Source organism: Hippocampus zosterae, chromosome 5 (genome assembly GCF_025434085.1).
Source record: "Hippocampus zosterae strain Florida chromosome 5, ASM2543408v3, whole genome shotgun sequence".
Taxonomy (NCBI): Eukaryota; Metazoa; Chordata; class Actinopteri; order Syngnathiformes; family Syngnathidae; genus Hippocampus; species Hippocampus zosterae.
The window spans coordinates 19,351,377-19,375,075 of NC_067455.1; the positions used below are offsets into that span (position 1 = coordinate 19,351,377).

The 23,699-nt window shown below is 41.1% G+C and overlaps 1 protein-coding gene across 3 annotated transcripts in view; it reads right to left on the minus strand.

The window, feature by feature from the left end:
* zfpm2a (zinc finger protein, FOG family member 2a) overlaps nt 1–23,699 on the minus strand; it is a 122,853-nt gene that overhangs the window by 81,484 nt on the left and 17,670 nt on the right. For 2 of the 3 annotated variants that reach the window (XM_052064632.1, XM_052064630.1), the window contains exons 2-3: nt 8,828–8,986; nt 2,859–2,960 (exon numbers count right to left, since the gene is read on the minus strand). In XM_052064632.1, the coding sequence (XP_051920592.1) occupies nt 2,859–2,960; nt 8,828–8,986 (261 nt within the window). The remainder of the gene's footprint in view (nt 1–2,858; nt 2,961–8,827; nt 8,987–23,699) is intronic. The other variant, XM_052064633.1, reaches the window with a different exon arrangement.

Consider the following 23,699-nt stretch of genomic DNA (forward strand, 5'->3'; position numbering starts at 1 on the left):
CCTTGACATCTGATCGCCACAGTTACATTCGTCAAGAAAAACGTATTCCCCTTTTCCCACTGCACTGGTTCTTCCACTGTAAGACGGCACTTGTACACCTTAATTTACATTCACAGTGTTAATGTCGTCTTATTTTCCAATATGATTAGGGCAGACTACGTTCCCACTCGCTGAGTGTCTCTCTATGGGCCTTGTGATTGACAAGTGACAGTCCAGGGTATACCCCTCATCAAAAGTCAACTGGAATAGGCTCAAGTAAGCAGACTCGCTTTTCTTCTTTGCAATAAGTTATTTTTCAGTAAAGTACGGCATAAAAAAACTCAGGAAAAAGCAAATGGAATGTACGCTTTATCCAGTGATATCCATTGAATACACTACAGTAGTTGTAACATGTTTTGCTGATGCCTCATCCCCGTTTTTGCAAGAGTAAATGCTACTTCCAAGGCAGAAACATTCCAGAACTACTGCTTTACCAATCTTCTTATGGCAATGTAGAGGGGGTGTGGTTTACACGCAGAAGCACTTAGATAAGGCCGAGAACAAGTTCATTAGCAAAGTTCGCTGGTTGAAACACGCCTTTCCCAATTAGCCTCGAGGAGAGCAAGCGAAGGGGGATGAGAGACACTAAGACAGATTCCTATCGCCACTCGTCCATGAAAATTACAAGAATAGTATGACACGCAATCTCCCAAATCAGCGGCTGATTGCAAAAGTACCATAACAAGAACTGAACACGAGATAGAAAATCAGCGTGTAGATTTGCTTGAGGACATACTAGGAAAGACAAGGGGAGAGAAAGGCAGCTCGCTGGGTGTTCCACATCAGAGACGGCGCACTCGGAACAACAGAGACGGCTATCAGCTTAATATTGAGTCATCGTGCACGGTTCTCTGCTGCTGCAGACTGAGAACCAATCAGAGAACAAGGGCCAATCATGGACAGTCACTTGGTATGTGCATAGCGGAGATGAAACACAGATTTTTTTTTAATTGTTCAATTACAGGATATGGGTTGTAAAGGCTTTTGTTGTTACTCAGCAAAAGGGAAAGTGTACAGACATGTTTCAATAGATTCCCCAAAGCAGGTGGGCATGTTCCGAGTTAACCCGCCTCATTAAAAGGCTTGTCTCTCTTTTTATGGAACGGCCATTACACATCCTATTCAGATGCACGCGTGGAGTGATTAAAAATTATCTGTGGGTGATCATAATCACACCCGCTTTAACTTAAGCCAGCCACGAACAAAGAACTTTTCAATGTGGAGCTATCTGAACATTTACAAAGAGATGAAAAGGTAGACGGTCACAAACTAAATAAATTTGCTTTAATCGCTTTGAACAGGAAGTCATGTCTTTTCAAATGGCCCTATCTGATTGTCTGATTTGCCTCTTTATTCAAATTATAACATGCCCATCTGACTTTTGCAGTACAATGGGAAAAATTAAAAAGGGAAGTAACCTTTTAACAGCCTTGATGGGAAAGTGAAAGGCGTTATTATGCGGCAAGATTAATTTCTGCCTTCTCTGCGCTGCCCAGGGAGAAAACAGAGGAAAGACAGGGTCAACTCCCCGATTATGGTGGCATAAGCTTCATATTTGTGGCAACATATTGATTTAAACAGCATTCTTTTTCAAGCCTTACTGTCAAGTTGAAGCTCGCGCAAGCAGGATGTATAAGAGCTGGACACAGCTATTCCCCCCCCCCCCCCCCCCCCCCGATGTAGTACAGCAGAGATTAGGGCACTGTGTGGAAGTCGACAAACCAGAGGCCGCTTGATAGCTGAGAACCACTCAGGCTGTGCTTTAGTAAAACATGAAATGGGCAACACGCACAACCTCCTCCGCAGTTCAACTGTGGAGAATATGCAAGCGACTAAGTCCTAGGTGTCTCTGCTGCCAGCCGAGTTGTGTCTTTCTGAGCCCTTAAGACTCATTCTGACGGGTAAGTAGAAGGCAAGCAATTATTATAGTCATTCATGTATCTGACCATGCTACTGTACTGTATATCCATTCCTCCTTTTCAAAGACATTTTTAAGCTCAGCATTTCTTGGCCCAAACTGTCTTTTCTCGGCATGTGATGTCTTCTTTTTGTCATGGCCCCCATAGTTCTGAGCTGACCCCCTCAGCCCTGTCTCCTGACTGATCACAGTGATGGTTTATTACTGTCGTCCCAGCGGTCTTATCTTTAGCCAGCAATGCTCATTTCCTTCCCCAGATTTAAATGCAAATGTGAAATTTAATGATAAATGCATTATCTGATAGGTGTGATAACGCTGATTCACTGTCAGTATAAAATACACACCCCAGGGGGCTTTTAGCTAGCAAGCACAACTTCCCCAAATCCACTTTTTCTCTCTTACTCTATTCTTTTTTCAGTCTCTCTCATTTTGCAAACGCCTGTACCTGCGATACATTATTGAGGTCATTTCAAACATTCGATGAAATCATGTTTTCAGCGTTCAGTAGTGTGTATGCAGGCTGTTCGATGTATTATCCATCACTTTGATGAAGTCACCTTTGGTAGAATGGCAAAACACGATTTTTGCTTTAAAAAAACCCCCACACCTTTACAAATAGACAGATAATCTGCCTTTTATGTATCTTTTGAAAAAAGAAAGTGCTGTACATGCTCTAACTCAATGTTGTCTGTATAAATTGTGCTGTTTCATGCTAACTTGTGACTGATTCAGCCACCATGAAATCGTAGACACAATGTTTCCTTCCTTTTCAAACCCAATAGTTTATATTTACTGGCATTCTATTCAATGTATTCTTAGTGTGAAATGCATTGCAAACTCTGAATAACTTTGATGGCTCTCAAAGATTTTGCAATAGTGCCCATGTGAATCACTTGCTTACTTGGGCCATCCCATTCAGGCAGCCCCACTGAAGCATGCCTCATCTTCTCAGCCTGGCTGTCCACTTCTGGTTCTCCGGCCTCTCGGTTGCCATCCTCCTCTCCTGAAAGAAGGAAAAAAAATCCAACAAAACTCATATAACTAATACAAAGGGAGCAGTACAAAAATGGTGACATACCGCATTGAAAAAAAAAATGACCATAAATCAGAAACACTCCATTGACGTTGTGTGTTTGCCAGATGCTAATCATAACCTGATATCATATTTCTGTGGGTTTGTGAGTATCAGGCAATGTATGTACAATAGCACTTTAGCAGTTTGATCACAAGGTCCAGCTGCACACTTTCATGTAAAAAAAGATTTCCCATGAGTTCTTGCAGGAAAAAGAGGAAGTGCCATTAAACAGGAAGGAAAGCCATGTGCGGGGGAGAGGCGGCTATTTATTACCGTTTGATCTATTGTGAAGCGAGTGAGAATGTGTGTTATAGGATGTAGGGCTGATTTGCAGTCTTTGGATTCAGACAGACCGTGCTTAGGAATATTTGGGTATCTCGCTCCGGGAAGCAAGTGCTTAAAGCCCTTGTTAAATAGACACCACCTCCAAATGCACAGCACTGACAGTGATGGGATTGCTTGGTGAGCAATCTTGGATGCATTTACTGAAAGAAAATTTGCATGCTTAGTGACAAGGATGTGTCGTAAGGAGAGGCAGGGCCCGGCTTGAAGAATGAAAAATAAGCAAAAGATGATTAGATAACATTGCTTACAATTTGAGCTCTCTTGTATACTCCAGTGCATGTGCTTCATTTAGATTTTGTTTTAGAGTCGAAATACGTGCATGATTTCGAAGTCCGAACTGATGATTTTTTTCCCCTTCATATACATGTGGCAGCGAGTAGCCTCACCTCACCGCAGAATGTCCCGATGTCCCACTAACTGGTTTGGAGAGGCTTGTAACTGGTAAGTTGGTGTTTCTGTCCCTACAATATGTTTTCAGACACTTATAACGTGGACTCAAATTGTCCATACTATTTTGAGAGTGGTTGTGCAGTGCATAATAATATAAAATTTAAAAAAATCATGATTTAAAAAAAAAAAAAAAACTAACATCAATGCATATGTATTTCCGAGTGTATTTCCGCTTTGGGTGAATGGGCACTGGGAAAGTGTTATCAACTTTCAAATGACAGCTGACACAAGACAACAATGTCCATCCTTGGTAACGTTAATCTTCCTATCAAGCACACATGTACACAAGCACAGATGCGCACGTTTGTTTAGATTTTTTTTTTCAAGTTTCAGCTCAAACAAGGAGGCAAGCACTGCCAAATGGATCTGTTGTCACCCTCCTACTTGAATAGATGTTCAAGAGAGAAAAGTAATATTGCACTGAAGTCTTCAGATATGTCCTACTTACAGCGCATGAGGTCATTACGACCCAGTTTTGTTTATATGAGTGTCTACTTGGGCAAGCATCTCTCTCCGCTCACTCCTTTACCCTCCCCGTATGGTATGAGAGAGCCCACTGAGCAAAATTCCTCACTACTTGTTGTTGGCACTGGAGAACCTCTTTTGCATACAGGGCTTGTATTATGATGTATGATGGATAAAAAAAATAATAATTTAAAACAATGACGCATAGCAAGAGTTTCTTCCAATGGAGCGGAATAAAAAGAAAAGCTGACGAGATAACATTAAAAGCACTACCTTGATCTCAGGCGAACATGTTAAGCCCTGCAACTAAATGTATTGGAAGTGTTTAATTATAGGCTGGGAAATGAAGCTACAAGATGATTCCTTAATTAAGGAGTGATTAAGGATTTTCTGCCTTTCATCGAACACAGTTTGCAATGCATTTTAAACAACCGTCCGGGCAGCCTCACAGGGAACAATGTCACAGGGCTTTGATGAAGTTTCCTGCACAAATGCCACGAAGAAAAAGCAGAGCAGGAGGGGGATGTGCTGTGGCAGCAGTTCTTTGCTTACACCACAGTAGCTGGGAACAGGGAGAAATATCATTTTATGTTACTGTAACCTCTCATGTATTGACAGATTGATTGAGCTGCTCGATTTTATTCACAGAGGGTCTACACTAAGTAATAAAGACAATGTCCAGTTTCATGATTTGAACCGAGACCGACTGAAGCCTTATCAAGGGAGACAGATAGTCAATGATAATCTTCTACTATTATCGCCTTCATCATAATTTACATCTGGTTTTTGTTCACTTTCCCAGCAGACGAAAGAAAAGAGATGTACCTAAGGCTGAGTGAGAGAGGGCTGACCAGACCAGAAAGGATGGCGAGTGGGGTGGGCTGCTGGTCGAAGGGTTGGCGGGCATGCATGAGGACTCAGTGAGCTGTTCACATCAGCTGTATCACCGCTTAATCAACGGACAACACTGGAGCCACATCACAGTCACACACGGTGTGACACGCATTCAGGTCAATAAGCTTATAGGCAATTTACACAAACAATTCCTCGAGCAAGGTAGCAACAAAGTCATATTGGCTTTTTCTGTGCCTTTTAGCATTGTCTCTGCTAAGGAAGCCCTTGAAAATGTCAATCCATGTGTGTAAGATGAAGGAGTGCAGAGCCTTCTAATCCTGACCACTGAGGCTCGAGACGGGGCACGATTTCAGCAATATAAGCATTTTAAAGTCTTCATACATGATTGTCCTTCATTACGAAATTCAACTTTTGATACTTTGATCCAGAGGCCCACTTTTTAAAGACTTTTGAAGAACTGAGCCACGCGCGGTACGTTTCAGAATGTGAATGTTTAAAGGGGTTACCTTCCAAATCGTCATGGTAGTTGATAATGCATATTTATTTGCTGATGAATATTATGCAGCAATAGATTACATTTCTCCCAAGCATAGCTGGAAGACTTTTCCGCATTCAGGAAAATAGGTAGAAATTGTTTTTCAGTTTGCGGCAGCGAGACCACTCCAATGGAGGGAGGCTATTAGTGGAATGCTCTGCCTCTGTCTCTTTAAATGCCAATAAATTCCCATCATTACAGAATCTGGCAGTTTTCCTCCTTGTCTGCAGCCTGGGTCTTTATCTCACTCTGCCTCCGTCTCTGGGCGTGTAGATCTGGCCCAGTTAGATTGTCATACTTAACAAACATTAATGATTAATTTCCTCCACTGAGTCAAATGGGGCTAAAGGGATGACTTGATTCATCTTATCGCGTCGCAAATTAGCATTTCCCCATATTCTCCTGCATCAGCTGTGCATTAAAATTCCACAATCGCCATTCTGGGCACAAGCAGCTGTGGCAAAAGAGCCAAGAAGACCTTCCGGTGTACTGCGATAGATTCAAATTGCTTCTGTGAAGAAAAGACTCCTCTCTGATTTTGACACTTTACAGGTCATTTAGTCAAGATATAAGATGAGAAGATGAGTGCTGTATACAGCGCTTTTGTCGACATTAATTGATTGTGGAAATGAACGGCTACACGTGCGGTGGAAAAATGGGCACAAATCAAGGGTCAATTCAATGTGTTTTAAAAAAAAATGTCACGTAGCTCTCAAGATCATTTGTTATCAGGCGGCAATTGGAAGGTAATCAAGAGAAGATAAAGGGTAAAAACAGCTCAGTCAATTTCAGTATGAAAGGCACCATTCAGCATATACAGTATACAAATATTTCATTCTTTTAATTGTTAGCAGCAGAAACTGGTCCAAGACTGGTCTAACCGGTTTTGTCTCAGAAGGTAGAAAAAAGCAGGACTATTTTTTTTTTTATAATGGTGCCATTCTCCAGCATATAGAAACCTTGGTAGGCAGAGATTCTATTAGTCTGTAAGGTGAATTGTGTTAATTTGTGATATGAGGCTCTGTGTTTGTTATACCCAAACCAGTCAGGGCACACCACCATTACCTGAACAGGTTCTGAAGCCAACCATAGCCCCATGTGGAGGTCTCCGAACCTCAGACCGAGATGGTACATGAAGGTGCTCTCTACACTTATCTGGGGAGTCTCTTTTCTGCAAGGGTAAGGCAAATGGCTCAGGCTTTGGTGGCATTCAACTTCCTGACCTTTGCGCCTTTAAGCAGCTTTACTACTTCGCCGCACTCTGATCAAAGTTAATAAGTGCTTCATATGTTAATGAAAATTGGTAGTCTTCTTTGTGTTCCAACAGCTTTTTAATACCTATTATAGACTGAAACTTTTAATGGAGGTTTTAGGTCCCCCTGACAAGCCCATTTCATAGAGTGACTACATAGATACAAGGCTAAGCTAAGACCAGAGAGCCCTTGCTCAGTGGAGGAACCTTACACGGGAGACCTTATTCTCCAGAAAGCAGCACAAGATAAAGGCCATGGGATGAGTGGCTGCTTTAAAATCCACGTTCAAGTCCGCACAGGGCTAATTACGGCACGCCATCGCGTTTGAGAGGGTTTAGTTAATCAAGGGGTCCCTTTTCCTCCTATAGTCGAGTAATAACACACTTAAACCATTTAATGCTGCCTGAAATGCGTCTTTCTTAATTCACAGCAGTTTCACACAAGTGGAATAAATTTAAGCCCCGCTGACATTAGTTTTAAATAGATTTAATTGTGAAAGGGATCATGGAGTCTCCACCTGATGGCGTAAAACTTGCCACGATGAAAAAATAAATGTGGATCAAGCATCACTTGGGTCTTAGGAAGCAAAAGATACTTAGTCACTGGAAGAGTGGACGGAGAACTAATACAAAAATCTGGCACGTAGCGCTTATGCTTGAACAGATTAATCATTTACACCAGGAAAACCAGCATGTCACATTTTACTTTTTAGTGTTCACAAACACAGGACATGAAAATGAGATTTGGGGAGAAATTTGGTCACACGGTTTTACCCAAAACAATGGAAAAATCACCGCCTCTGACAAACTACTTTGAAGATATTCCGAAGGAGAATATTTTTGTTCTCTCTCTTTTTTTGCAGTGGCAGCAGCAGCAGCCTCCAATGCGCCCGGCGACATCTATCTCATAGCTACTGGGCAATTACAAGCCTATATAAGACACCACTTTGAAGTTTAAGGACACATCGTGTCAGAGACAAAGGCTAAAAGCAGACGCGGTGTTGCTGGTAATTGCAATTTCTAAACAAATGCGCCGTTCAACTTTTCCCAGAGAACAAAAGAAAGACATTGATACAATTACCGGGGCATAGCCTACCTGAAACATGAAAGTTTCATTTTCTTTCTGTAATATAATCCCACGAGGCACATCAGTTTAGAGGTGCAAAAACTAACTATGAACAATTTTCATTTGAAAGGAGAAACAAGGCCATTCATTCAAAGAAGGGTGGCTTCATTAAAAACTCAAATATATGGCATCCGTGAGGGGGGACACCTGGGGTAGCAAAGACATGCGACCTGGGGGTAGGAGGAGGTGGGTGGAGGGGGGTTGTTATGGGGTTGGAAATTAGTTCATGTGATGGCACGGTGTGACCAAAATAAAACAAACACACAAAGAAGAAATCTAATTGAATTGGAGATCAAAGAGGAGTGGCGCCTGCCTGGCGAAGCTTTGCTCTTTCTAGTGTTGGACCTCCAAGCAATAGCAGGTGCTGCTTAGTGGAGTCACAAGGCTTTTGCACGACCTCAAAAGGAACGGCCACGCTCTCCAGTGCATCGGTGCACCCTAACTCACCTTCACAGCACTATCAGCCTGCCAATCTCTCAGATCAAACCACTGCTCTTGAGGAGAATTGTGGGAATAAAATATCAAAATGGATCGCTTCCACTGTAGATAATGATGATGGGAAAGTACAAGGAAAAAAATATTCATGGCAGGCTTGATTTGAACAGGACTTTTATTAAAAGCCTTTGGCATGCGTCACACTTATTTTTGATGTCTTGGCACAAGGGTTCACCCAGCATATTGTCAGGCATTAGGAATCAAAAAGAGCTCCGCACACGCCTCGTGGAGAATCATGGGGGTTTGGTTTCAAATAAATAAACGATCCTCACCTTTGTTGCAGAAGTACTCCATGTCCTCGCAACTCATGTTCTCTGTATCAAACTCGGCAGGGAAGTTTTCTTCCACTGAGAACTCATCTTTGGCCAGGAGCTCGTTCTCCTCAGGGACACACTCCTCATCCTCTTCCTCCAGGCCATCCTCCAGAGGACCTGAGGGAACACACGCACACGCACGCACACACACACACACACACACACACACACACACACACACACACACACACACACACACTGATGTTAAGCGGTTTCATCAGATCCTTCAGGCTTTCAAAAAGTAGAAAAAAAAGTCTGTCATTTTGTTTCGTTTTCTTAGCGAATACAAATGCAGATTCTGTTCTGTGCAGTCTTTTGTTGGACTGTCCATCGAAAACAGTATCCACTTATTATTTCTGTAAGGAAATGGTAATGCAGCCAAGGTCAGTGATGATGTTAATTACAGCCCCTAAAAAGCAAAACGTCACACAGAAAAAGAAAAAAAGTTCCTTTCCAGAGTTTTTATACAGGCATCAGCATGGGAGCAGGAATAAAAATACTTTTATTAATTTGTTAGCCTTATCACACGGTACAATGTAGGTTTTCCATTTACAATCCATGCCTCCAGGTAATACACCAGTGCAATCTTAGAGCAGACACTTTTCTCTGTGATTAATAAACCCCCGCAACCCAACACCTCCTCCTCCTGCGCAGTATTATTTCTTTAAATCTAAATGATTTCAGAGTTTTGCTTGTAGCTGTACATCTATTTTGGAATTTGCATATTACCATTTTGCTTCAATCAAGGCCGTTGATGGAATTACTCTTTTGCAACTTGAATTGTATTGGCTGTGAAAAACATCTCACCCAGCCTTTGAATGTCATTAAGATAATCTCACGCACTTTTCCCTCACACCACAACATATCTTGCAAGGTTGTTACCCAAATAGTGGCAGAAAAGTTTGAAAGAATACGGTTCAAGCAAGTAAACGGCCTTATTTATTTGATTTTTTTTCCCCAGAAAAATCCCTCTTGAGCTTAGGGTAATCATCATTTTAAGTGTATTCATTGCTCGTCGCCTGTAACATTTGGGTATTGTATCAGTTTCCCCTTGTCACACGAGTTGACTTGCAGCCTCTTGTGCATCATTCTGAAGCTCAAACACAGAGCACTGATATCCTCTCGACACCTTTCAATGCGTTTCTTCTTTTGTGGTGCAAGTGAATCCCTCAGCTATATTAAAGCCGTGATCTCAGTTCAGTTCAGTTCAGCAGCACTTGTGTGCCTCTCATATTTCTCTCAATCTGAACCAGAGAAGAGACCCCCCCCCCCCCCCCCCCACACCCGATGTCCATAAACTGATTGCTCTTTTCATTAATCCTATAAATGACTCCTTTGTAGAGGTCCACATCGGGAGGAGCCCCGGACTTGAAAAGAATTAGCACACAGCTCGAATAGAAATTGCAGAGGTCGACATGCCACGCTTAAATCAGGATGCAGTTTTATGATTGTATCGGATGCCAACTGCTGATTCGCTGAGAAGTGAAGCGAAGCGTACTGTGACTCTAGTATCACCTTAAGAAGATACAGAGAGATAAACCAGGCAGTATCAAGGGGAGATCCTATGATTGTCATTAAACGCTCCGACCAAGGCAATTGGTGACAGAAGGTGCAAGAAAGCAAGAAAATACATTCGATAAACACATTCTATTACACTGCCAAATAAGGGCTGCGTGTATGGCAAAACTCTTCTTCCTTGGTCGCGGACAAATACAGCAGCACGAGTGCATACCAGAGAAAATGGACCCACAGTGTTGTGCGATAATAAGGGTGAAAAGAGATTAAAGATAAACTTCATGGTCAATAAGACACAAAGATTAGGTAGATAAGATGAGATAGAATTGCAGTTTAATAGACTCTGAATAAGGGCATCTAACAATTCCTCTCGAAAAGATAAAAACTAAGTGGAGCATTTTCAAGCCGATAGAGATATACTGGAGGCCTATCTGAATATAAAAAAAAATACTCCATTCAGTCAGAGCCATTACAGAGGCCAGATGGCAACTTCTTGCCGACTACGTAGATTAGTTAAGTTTGTTCATATTCTCACGGATAGTTTATTATACAGTATGCATTGCATGGAGGGACCTGAAATTATTTCAGAGACAGCAATGATAAGAATAATGACTTTCTAAACGACTAGGACCACACTTCTAACTCATTTTCTGATAGTGGTGTTCCTGCTATATTTAGTTGTGTACTGTTTAAAATCCTGTCACATTCAGTGTGTGATCCATGCTTGCTTGGTGCATTTCTATGGGCTTTGCAGGCCAGAACAACATCTGCTTTGCCCACTTATCATGCCTCTTCTATAGAGTTCAGTTGGCCAGTGACACCAAAGAGGGAGCTCTTGCTTTTCATTTTATCGAAGAAACACCACAATCAGTTCTTGATGGCTGGTTTTATAACACCCCCAAATTTTACAGGTTCTCACAAATAGATCAGCAAAAGAAACTACTAAAATAAATAAATACATTTTAAAAAAAACTGTATGGGATGCTTTTGACTACTCTTACTTGCAACATGTTTAGCAATTTTAGGATCTTCTTCAACCAGAAGAACCAAAAATGCCACCACGAAATTGACTTGTGATTGAAAAAAAATTAAAACATGTGCCCCTGATTCTTCCTTTTAGACAAGGTAAGCGTTCCGATCTGTTTTTTTTGCATGCTCTATGAACTGTATCATCCACATGCATCAGGCTCTCTTCTGCCTCTGACTTGGAAGAGGAAGTATCAGCCCTGTTCTAACAATCAGTGGGCAAGAGCAGCCAATGTTAATAGAGACATTGGTCGCTGAATGCAGGCTTGATCACAGAGGCTCTTTTGTTCGTGGCATGGCCTCTGTCTGATACAGATCGCCCATGCAGAGTGGCGCTCTAGCATGGGCTATGCTAATGGCCCCACCGAGTTTATAAAATGGGGTGATACTCGAGGACCACATGATGGACAGAGGATTAATGAGTCACAGAGGAAGGGGATACTATTTAGAAGGTGGCTGCAGATAGAGATTGTGGAATGAGCATTTAATTTTTTTCAGGGGAAGCTCAAATGCAGGAAATGTTAGGGGACACATCTTGTAAAAGGCAACTTTACAGACGATATGTAGGCCCACACTTTGGAAAAAGAAGAATGCTGCTCAACAAATACGTGTGGCATGAGTGGCTGCTAATGTCATAGCATATTCCTTCTCCCTCCTGCAAGGTCGGCAGCTTTTGGCCAAGCTGTGCTACCTCACATTATCAGCAGACTTCAGAGTGTCATGTGTGTTCCCCAATTACAGGTGAGGTCATTGAATCTGACAGAGCAAAGTTATCGATCCCAATATGCATGGAAATCATTTGTCTGTACAAATTTACATCCAAAGGGTGGACTGAAAATGTGTTTAAAAGAACTATACTTCAGTACATTGCATTTTAAGATATGTCTAATATTTCAGTTCCATCGGAAAGTCAAAAATATGAATACTCGGCATGACTGGACGATTATGGACAAAATCATTCATAGTCTCGTTTATTTTGACTGAAATTGAAATCACAACTATTAAAATGATTGATTGATTTTAAAACATAGTATTTATTCAACGACTGAAACTACTCAAAAAATGTTGTCAAGCTCATTCATCACTGCACGTTGAACACTTTATTCTTGAACATTCTATTCTTTTTGTCACGTGCAAAATGGCCTGTTAAATTTCATGTGAAATTCAAGCTGGACTGTTCTGCAGATTAATTATTTTTCTTCAATTCTAAACCAAAATCAAAATCATTTACATGAATCGTCCCGCCCTACAACCAGGCATGATCCAGAAAAGTTCTTCATAACTACAACCATACAATCACGAACATATTTTGAATCAATTCCAATCAGAAAGTGTAAAAACTGACCATCATTACATTTGTGGAATAAGGAAATTCAGGGCTGGGCGCATCAGTGAAATTCCCTCAGCGAAGTACCCAGAAGCCCTCCATCGTCACTCGTCATTATTTTGCTCAGTCAGTCCGACAGTCTAGTACCCTTGTTTGTTTGTTTGTTTATTTATTGAGCATATATAGTACACACAATAACAGATTGACAAAAGGCAAACGGAAATTATGAAAGGAAAATTAAAAAGTAAGTAAAAGAAAACACACACATCATCACAGTTGTATGCTCAGAGTAGGAAGAAGTATATAACTTATCTAGTCCTACCCCTTATTATGTAGCAATTTGAAATTATCATTTTTCAAAACAAAGAAGAGAAATCTACATATCATCAAATACTTTTACCCTTATGTGTACTATACGTTTCTATTTATACACCTTTCGGTTTGTATATATATAATTATTCTTCCTCCTTTTTATTTCAATTTTCTCACATATAATATCATTATAATTAGCATTTCTTGAATACAATTGATGAGTTGATCAAAATCCAAAGCAAGAACAAATAGTTGTAATACTACTGTATATTTTATAAATATATCAAATGTATCTTCTTAATTCTGATTCATGTAATTTTTTGTACTAATCTTTTGAATTTGTTTTTGAACTCCTCCAACGATTTACTCATTTTCAGGTTTCAGGTTTCAAGCTTATTCCACAGACTGACACCTATTACTGATACACACCTTTGCTTGATGTTTGTTCTTGTTCTGAATTTTTTGTATTCATTAGTACCCCTTAGATTATACCAGCTCTCTCTAATTTCAAAAAGCTTCTGGATATTTTGGCAAATGAGATTGTTATGTTCTTTATAACATTAATTGGGTGATTTGACTCTGACATCATTATTTTTCACGCACTTCCTTTGTCAGCGCTGTTTCAGGACTGTCAGATAAAGCAGGGGTATTTTCATTTAGAAACAGTATTGACCACTTTACACCTACCCCAAAAAAAATAATAATACAATTCTTATACTGTTACTGCCGGTCCTCCTGCTTCTTGTCCCCAATATGCCGCTGATCTTTTTTTTTTCTTCAATTACCAAACCGCTGGTTTAATGTTGCGGCAAGGTAGTGCATATTCATTCGTGTTTACACCACGTTAGGAAAGCCCATCTTTACACCTCATCTTAAAACTCATTGTTATTCTTTGGCTTTTGACTCTGCATGAGACTTGATTTTTTTTGTTTGACTGTTTTTGTGCTTTCTTCTGTCTTCATTATTAATTTATTGTTTTTTTGGTTTGTCATTTAATCATTCTTTTTTCTCCATGTCCAGCACTTTGCATACAGCGGTGGTTGTTTTAAAGTGCTCTATAAATACAGTTGCGTTGAGTTGAGACAGGTGCTGTAAGGGGATTAACACTTCTCCCCACTAACGAGGTAAAAATAACATACATACATACATACAGTACATATACTGTATATTTTTCTCTTCTTGAGTCGTCTTGCACTTTATGGCGCGTAGAGCCAACCATAGCAACCAGGTCTCTCCATCTCTATTGTGGGCAAGATGTTGAGCTTGTGCCAGGGTCACATTGCAGACCCCAAGGTCCAGGGGCAATGCTAATATATACGCACACACACACACACCTACATATATACATACATGTGTGTGTGTGTGTGTATATATATATATATATATATACACACACACATATATAAAGACAGGGAGAGAAAGAGAGATATTACATCCATCCATCCATCCACACATACATATATATATATACATATAAAAAGAGAGCGGTATTACATACATACGCACACGCACACACACACACACACACACACAGCACTATTGCATGAGGATTTGAGATGTGCGACTAAGAAAGAAAGTGAAAGAGGAGAAATACAAGAAGAAACGTGGGGCCATATTCTCTGCTCAGCTCTAATGACCTTTGGGAAGCAGAGGGCTCCCTCGGCCTTGGAAAAGACTTGGTGTACATGATACAAGGCTCAGGCCTCTAATTTAATCCTTGATCACTGTAATGAAATAGATAGCATTTATGCTGCTCTTAATAGGTTAATATGTTACAGGAACCCCCGCAGGAATAAAACAATTCCCCATAAGTCTTACATCTTACAAAATAGAAGTCTTTTAAGGGTTTCCGAGTTGTATACTGTGATCACAATAAATGTGGAAGCAATGCAAATACAAAGTAAATCACCACTTGTACATATAGTAATGGTTTGAATATAAATGTGAGTGTGATGGGATCACATGTTTTCAAAGTTAGAGTCTGTTACTGTTTAGAAGCTATGGGTAATGTTTAACCTGATTTTCCAGTTGGGAAGCAATTTAATTCCCATAACAAATAGCCGACTTCCTAAATTTGGGCAACAATCAACAGTGAACAAACGTATAGAAACTCAGCTGCAAAGATTCTTGTCTGGAAATCGCAACAAAAAAAGTAGAAGGATGGTGTGGGCTATTCTCTGGGGCATTGAGCTTTAGATTAAATGCATTCCCATTTTCATAAAACACACCAGTTTTAGTCACAGTTTTCTCGAGATATACAGTTTCTACTTAAAGTGAGTCAGATGGCATCATGCATTTAGTTGGCCTCAGAATATGTTTATATTTGTGCATCATAGAGCGAAACGCCTTTCGTTTGATATTGAGGCCCCCTCGTAAATGAGAGCATGTGAAGGTGCTACCCAGATGTAGAAGGATACTATTTCAAAGACATGGATGATCTGTCTCAAATAGTGTCCCAAAATTCTTTTTAGTATCAGACCCAACGTTGGATCCTGTCGTGTTTTCCAAGTTGCTGGATTGACTGTTGCTACGCCCGGTATGGTCTATTGAAGGAGAAGAACACGAGCTTGCTTCTTTATCTAGTGAATTGGAATTGGACTGGTTTGAAAACAGGCTGGCATTTGACTATGCCATTAAAATGCTGGAGGCACCTCTGAGCATGCCCGAAGGCTTGAGCAGATGCCAGGCAGTCTCTCTATGGTCCTGCTTCACTCTCCCGCCTCGACTTGTCTTTCTGCAATTTACACATACGAGTGTAAGCGGACTTGGTACATCGCTTGCGCTCTTATAAGTCACGAAGAGATTGTAATTTAGTAATATGAACTTTGTTAGTTCCTCCTTGAAAGGACAAATTTTCGGTTTGCAGCGGTGCCATCGTGCTGGCTGAATGATATATTGCTCTCATTCTGCTTGTTGTATGGAAAGAAAAGTTCAGCATGTCCCATACACCTAACACGACAGCTGAAACAAAACAGGTAAAATATATAAGGCTTTAATTACAGCTTTTTAAGTAAGCTTTTCACACAAACGTTGACTTTTAATGAAGCCATTGAGTGTGGGTCCTCCGGGGAGCTATCATGGTTAAGTGGGGGCATCCATCTTCAGCCATCAGCTCATCTGCAGAAGAGTGGAGGCACTGTTGAAAGTATGCTCGCCTCACGCTGGCTCACTTTATCTCCACTAAGTGTAGTCAGTTGGGTGACGTTAACAGTGGAGAAAAAAATATATGTGTTCACCAGCTGCGATTGTCCAGGGAATTTTGATCTCAATGATGGCAAGAAAATACTCTGCCTATACGTAGTTGCTTTTAATTTTTGATTGATGAGGGCGGGGTGAGGGGTGGGATGTAGGGAAAGCATCATTTCCATTGCGTTCTGTAATCGTGTTGAATACTGTAATGGTAATATTAGTGGAACCTATTTTAATGGAAATGTACAAAAAAAAACTATGAAGCGTATCAAATAATGTCGATAAAACAATATTGTTCATTAAGGAATTTGAAAGAAATTAATAAATCCGAGATCCCAATTTCATTCCATTCCGAAGGATGGGGGTTGTCTTGAGCAATAAATTCTTCATTAATTCAATTCTAATTTGCCTCTGGTTCCTATTTCTACTATTGATAGTTCTACTTCTTAATACCAGGGATAAGGAGAGCAAATCATTGCAATAACTCAGTGGAGACTGTGAGCTGCAGATATGATCTAAATATTACCAATGCCAAAAGAAGCGTGAAGTCTGATGAACATTTCAAAAGAACAATTCTTTATGGATCAGCTAAATCTTTTCCACTTTTTAATTAAAAGTAAAGAAAATAGAAGTTAATTATCCTGTTAAGATTAGCTGCTGGGCATCTTCCTGTAAATTGGTTCTAATTAAAAGGAAATTGTCAAATGACATTCAAAGCAAGCACTGTCCTTTAAAACAGAGAGCGAGATGGGCTTTTCTCTCTCCAAGCCCCCCCCCCCTCCTCCCACCCAGAGCCTCTCCTAATTCTTGATCTGGCCTTGTGAAACTTCTTGCTGGAAGATTATGACTGCGCCAGCGATTCACACACGCATGGACACGCACAAAGACACACACACACACACACACACACACACACACACGCACACACACACACACACACACACACACACTCACGCGCTCCCTGGATAGCAGGCCTCCCCTCATGCAACTCGTAAAATTCAGAGTCAACTGTAATGAAGTGCACGCATTCACTGTAATACGAAAAACATTGGGGCATACTTTGATTTTTCCTTAACTTTTGTGAAGATACATTCTGAAGTGAATTCATTCTGGATTGTAGATTGTAGTGGATGGAAAATATTGTCTTGTGTTTTGTCTGTAAAAAATTGAAATCAGACAGTTGTAGCAAACTGTTGCCCAACCAATGTGGATGAATATAAATACTGCACACTCAAAACACTTGGGCTTGGACATTGATCATGACCAAATATTATTCTTGTAAGAATATTCTTCCACCATATTACACACCATTAGGTAATGGATGCTGACATTTTCACTGGTTACAAATGAATTTAGAAACATTTTGTTTGGCTGTTGCTATACCTTTTATCTGATTTCAAGTGGATTTGATCACTCTCGCTTCCATCCCACTACATTGTATGACAGAAAATTCCAGCAACAGCCTATCAGAAGAGTGTGAAACCCCTCGCTGGATCCGCTCCATCTGCTGTGGCTAATGATGGTGCTGTCCGTTGCCTGGAGCAGAACTGTATGGGAAGGATTTACACCCATAACCCCCCTGGGTCCCCAGAACTGCTCCACTCTCTAAAACAACATCACTCCATCAATTTCCATATAATAGCTGGAAAAGGCGGTAACAATGCAGCAGCAACAATGACTTTTTGTACAACTGACAAGTACCTTTTTGGGTTGCCACAACCTGCCGCGATGTCTGAGGAGTAGCACAAAGCACACTGGAAAGTGGATGACAGCTACACCATTGAGACAGTGGCAATCATACCTGAGTTTACTTGAAAAGCCACTCGGTAATGAGCATGACAAGCAGTTAAGTGAGAAAGGGGGCTGTCTTTGTGATGTTCTAATTATTAGAGTAATGGTAAGAGGGGGAAATAGGAATCAATACAAGAAAAACGGCTCAGAACCGTTTTTCCTATTTTGTCTGTTCTTACGTTGTCTTTGACCTTCAATTTTGGTACAACAATAAAGCTCTGCGTGGAACTAACTAACCTCTACTAAAAATATGTCCTCAAATATATGGCTTGTAACTAGAGAAATAAACCTACGGTGGTGAGATGCAGGAACCAACAGAGTGTGTGTGTTTGTGTGTGTGCGCGTGCACTCGCGTGCTCGTGCGTCTGAGAGAGGCATGAGCACCTTTTCCTCCGGGATTGAATGCTCACACTAAATGAAAGTGGCACGGCTCTGACCTTTGAGCAGCAGCATATGAGTAAAGTGAAGGAACTGTCAAAGTATTGCTTGACAAATGACAATTCACTAAGCCTGTCCCAAGTCTTGACATGGCATCCAAGTGGAAAGTAGTAACCTGCTGATCTTGACATTATAAATGAGGGGATTATCATGACAACAAACTGAAGCCTGACACACTGCGTCCCCTTAAGATATTCTGACTACCGCCAATGTCCCACACGGTGTCACCAGTTGGGGTTTGATTGTAGCAGAATTCTCTAAATACAGCAGTTCAATACATTTATACAAGACACAATAACTTATGACACTATGATTTCAGAGTTAAGACATTTCTGCTGTTTCCAGCCTTAAAATTTGACAACCGGGCAGCTGATATGCGCCTCCATTTGCACCCAGGTACTACTCAAGTTCACAGAGAATACGTCATTTAAAAAAACTAAATATCACAAACAAATTACTCATGCTCTGAGAAGAGAAAGCTTAGGAAGAACCAAGAAAGGCAGACATAATTATTTCTTGGCGAGGCGAGCATGTCAATGGGCCACTGTCCCTTTGCTGGCCAGTCCCCTGGGCCTATCAGACATTAAAATTATGCCGAAATTATTTGGTGTTGTATTGCGGTATGGTTGCAAAAATCATATTTGCTGGTGGTGCGTTATGACAATGTTGGTACAATGTTGGTGTTTACATCTGTCTGCAGGAAGACGGCAAGGTTTTTAATACACAGTAATTAAGCAAATGCACAGTATGAATATGAGGTTATTGGCAGAGATTTAAATTAGGTCAGAAATGGAATACATCAATCGCAACCCATATGTGCATCTTGTTTTTTCCTTCCACCCCCCAACACCCCTTCCTCAGCCATCTTTGCTCAGAAGCTTGGCGATGAAGCAGCTTGAAGACTGCAGAAGTGTGATATGTGAAAATCACATTTGCAGATGAGCTTGAAACTCCTTTTTAATATTCAGATATCAGACGTTCTGCACTGAAAAGCTCGCTAAGACGATTCGGGGAAGAAAAAGCAAGATCCGCGTCATTAAGGGAATCGTTGGAGGCTTGGTTTACTTTTTACATATTTCACAAAAATGTACAACGAAGTAAAACATCACCAGTTGTCGGCGATAACAATGCTAATTTTTGTCACAGAGCGCAGGAAGATTCTGTCAAAATCCAAAGTCGACCCCCTGCCCCCCCTCCCTATGGCTTAACACCCTCAGCTTATTGGGGCTTTGATTTCTTTCATTTTTCACTGAGAAGTCACACAGGCGGTAAAAGGTATGTTTGCCATGAGGCATTAAAAACATAGCTCGCCAATAGCGCATCAAACATACCAGCCCGTGGATGATGGAGGGAAGCCCACTTGGCGCTCAGGATGCCGATACGGCATCCGCGCTGCCACAAATCTCATCGTCAACCACAAAGAAAAGTCGGCTTGATGACCTTGTGTAGTGCTGAAAAGCACCGGGAACACAACCACGCCACCACAGGGTGTTTTTCCTTTCTCATCCCTCTTCCTCAGATGGGCACAGGAGTACTTTGACAAAAATGTTGCTGCTGTACAGACCCTGAAACCATTCAGTGGATGACAGAATATAGCCTCTGCAATTCCCCTGACCGCCTTCGTTTCACTGTGTCTTAGCCGTGTGCTAAATTTGTCTCGGTGCCATTTTAATTACATCCAAGACAATCTTTATGATGGTATTCAGTAAAAACACCAATCTGCAAAAAAGGTGATAAGTAGGAACACCATCCAGCTTTGGTATCAGTAATAAACAGACACTTAATTGAATAATTTGACCTAAGAGGCTGATGTGGGGAAATGGCATTTTGATATTAAAAATTACAGAATTTGGAATATTGAGTACAGTTGAGTGTTTTGCGTGACGCAGTGGATTTGGCTGCTTGCCCGCCAACTCGCCAAGTGGGCTACAGGGTGAGTTTTTGCAGAGCTGATAAGCCACTGGTAGCCCACTAGCACTCAGATGTATGTGCACATTTTTGCCAGAGGAACACTGGCTTTAGTCTCTGTGAGTGCCTGTTTGTATGGACCAGGAGGGAGGGGAAGAGAAACAAATGTGCTAGCGTCCGCATGCAAACATCCTCTGCTGCAAACATTAACACACACCTATGAACACAAATGCAAAGAGGCTTTCCGCATAGCTTTCGAGGCAATGACACAAGACGACTTCTTGTTAAGGGATAGCTGTCAGAGGCCGATGTCTCAGATTCAACAATTGCTCAGAGATCTAAAAAAAGAAGCGCTAAATCGTTGATTCATCTTCTCTCAATCTCTTGCTCACCGTCCGTTCACAGTTCAAGACTCACACCGGTATGACTGCTAGCAATTTGGCAAAGGAGACAATTTGCAGATGCAGCAGTTATCAATCCGAACAGACACGCAATCCAGGTCCAATGTCACTTCTCCTCATTATGTTAATGGTTAATACATGCAAATGAAAACATTCGAGCAATTTGATTTCTTTGAAGATAGTTTGGCATATTGTCTTAGCCATAATGACGTCATACTTTTCTCCCTAGCTTCGATTTTTGCAGGGCTGGTTTGTTCATTTTTATCAGCTCTGTGTTTATTTCTAGAGCTACTAGTAGGTGTTTTTCACCTTCCCCTCACTATTTAACTAATTACGATTCAGGTACCATAAGCAGATTTTTCACGCTATTGGTGTTTTTCTTAATTAAGAAACAAATGAATTCTCCCCAGCAAAATAGATGGAACAACGGGATAGGGTGCCAGAGGCCAGATGCGGCGCTACTTAATTAGAAGTCACCCCATTGTCTGAGGTTTTTAATGAAGCTCCAATCTAAATGGATATCAAAAAAGCTTCTAGTGCAGAAGAAGAAAAAAACGTGCAAAGGATGGCCATTTAAAATAATAAGGAAATAAAGATAATGAAAGACAAAAGACATGTACTGGCAGCCATTGCTCCCACCTTCCCACCTTCCCACCTTCGTTGCGAGCAGTGCTCCTTTCACCTCTGGATGAGCCCTATTAAAGCGGTACCATCTCTCGCCTGCCCCACCTGCCTGAAGCCATGTCTAATGTTCTGCCAAACCAACATGGATACGCGCTTTTCAACTTGTCATCAAAGTGGAAGTTTCATTACCCCGTGGATGCTTATCAACTAAGTGAGGCAGCCGTCTACGTCCTGTCTCGACTGGAAAAAGAGCTGAGTCGAACTGAATCCATGTTTGTGATATCATTGTAATTTGTGATGGTGTTTTGTTCCGGGAAGACCGACACAAACTTCCAATTAGCTGGCACAAATTGTCACCTCGGTGTAACATACGCATTCGAAATGGTGGTAGACAAATCGGGTCGGCCCCGTGAAGACCAATCGTCAGCCTCAGTGACGCTGGCGTCCTGGGAAGCGAAGATGATAACATCGGGACTGCTTTGACTGAAATAAAAACCCATAGAATGCCCATATGTGCTGCCAACCTCATCAGTCCTTCTTCAGACAGCATGGCTTAGGAGCTCCCAAAGGATGGGCCAGTGCCCACTGATACAAGCCCAGCAACCATCTTGTCCGTGCCAAGTATTGCTGCGCCCAGGGGCTGTGCCATCAATGCCATGACTTGTGCCAGAGTGCCTCCCCCCCCCCCCAGTCTCCCCAACCCTCCCAGGAATCCATTTCAAAGGCTTTTTCTTTTAATGGATTAAGTATACATTTTTCTTTTACTTTCTAATGTGCTGTATGAAAAAGCTGATGGAGGCTAGCATTGAACTACTTTTTAAAGAAATTATTGATTTCAAATTAAAGAGGTTAGGGGGAAAACATTCTTTAAAAAAATACTCATGCTATGTTATTGATTTGAATGTACTCATACACGATTGGGTACATCAACAGCGGAGTGTCAATCAAAACATAAAATGTCTGTCTAGATGTGTTGAGATACGGCGAATTGGCTTTGCTGAGCAGAACCTGACAACAAATTTCAATGCAAGTGCGAATCTGGACAAAGCTGTAACTATACTTATTACTCAGACGCATAATATTAGCGGAAAAATGGTGGTGGGGGGGGGTCATTTTTCACATCTATAATCATTAATTACCATAATCCTCTGGCTGTTCACTCGTGTGCTTTCCTCATTTACATCGTTACTTGTTTATTTATATCTTTGAATGAGATTAGAGGGGGAGATTACTAGGCGCAAAACACATGAATAGCATTCAAAGACTGAAGGATAATGTAAGTCTTTTGGTGATTCCTCAGCTCCTTTCAAATGTAACGGTGGAGTATTAGAACAATACAAGTGGATGTACTCCATATAGTGTGACAACAATAATACAAAATCCTCAGGGAGTGAGCTCCCATGTAAACACTCCAGCTCAACACACACTTGAATGCAGTGTCTCATATGCAAGAGAAATTAGCTTAGATCCTGATGAGGGGACAGGAAAGCAGCAGTTCAGAGAAATTGCAAGACCAAAATAGAGATGTCCATGGTTAGGTATCCGTACAAAGTGCTTTATTGTTCTCACTGTTTCTGGAAGCACTCTTGGGGACCATCAGCTCCGAGTTTACAAGAAACACTATATCCTGGCTATAAGAGGCAAAGTTGTGGATACAAATACTCAAAACTCAACAAGATATTAGATACAATAGATAGATATGAAGGATATTAGGTAGGTAAGTAGGCAGGTTGGTTATTTATTTTTATTTTTTTACCTACAAGGGAAATTTGCTTTGCTCATGACTTCAACTAACCAAAACCACAAAATAAACACTAAACACGCACGGTGTTAGGAAAGGCTCACACATTGCATAAGCAATGTTGAACAAATAATACCTGTGTGTGTGTGTGTGTTTGCGCATGCACACACACACACACACACACACACACACACACACACACAGAGGTATAAAGTGGGGAGATTTTGAAACCTGTTTCAGACAAACACTCCGCTATATGACAAATCAAGAAACAACACAGAAATACAATCAGACGAATGCTCAAATTACACAGGCATAAATAATATAAGCGTTCTTTTGACAAATCAACTGCAAGGTGGATTTATTTGCCGCTGCAAATGAGAAGACGGATCCAAGCAGTTGGCTAATTATTTATCCTGCTGGCTTTATAGCTCTCATTAATTTCCTCTCTCTCTTTCTTTACCTTGCTTTGGAAGTCTGAAGTCAACCTGCATCTGGTGCTGATAACGCTGGGGTCTCAGCTGCCCCCTCTCAGCCTTCCTTCAAAACACACATCTC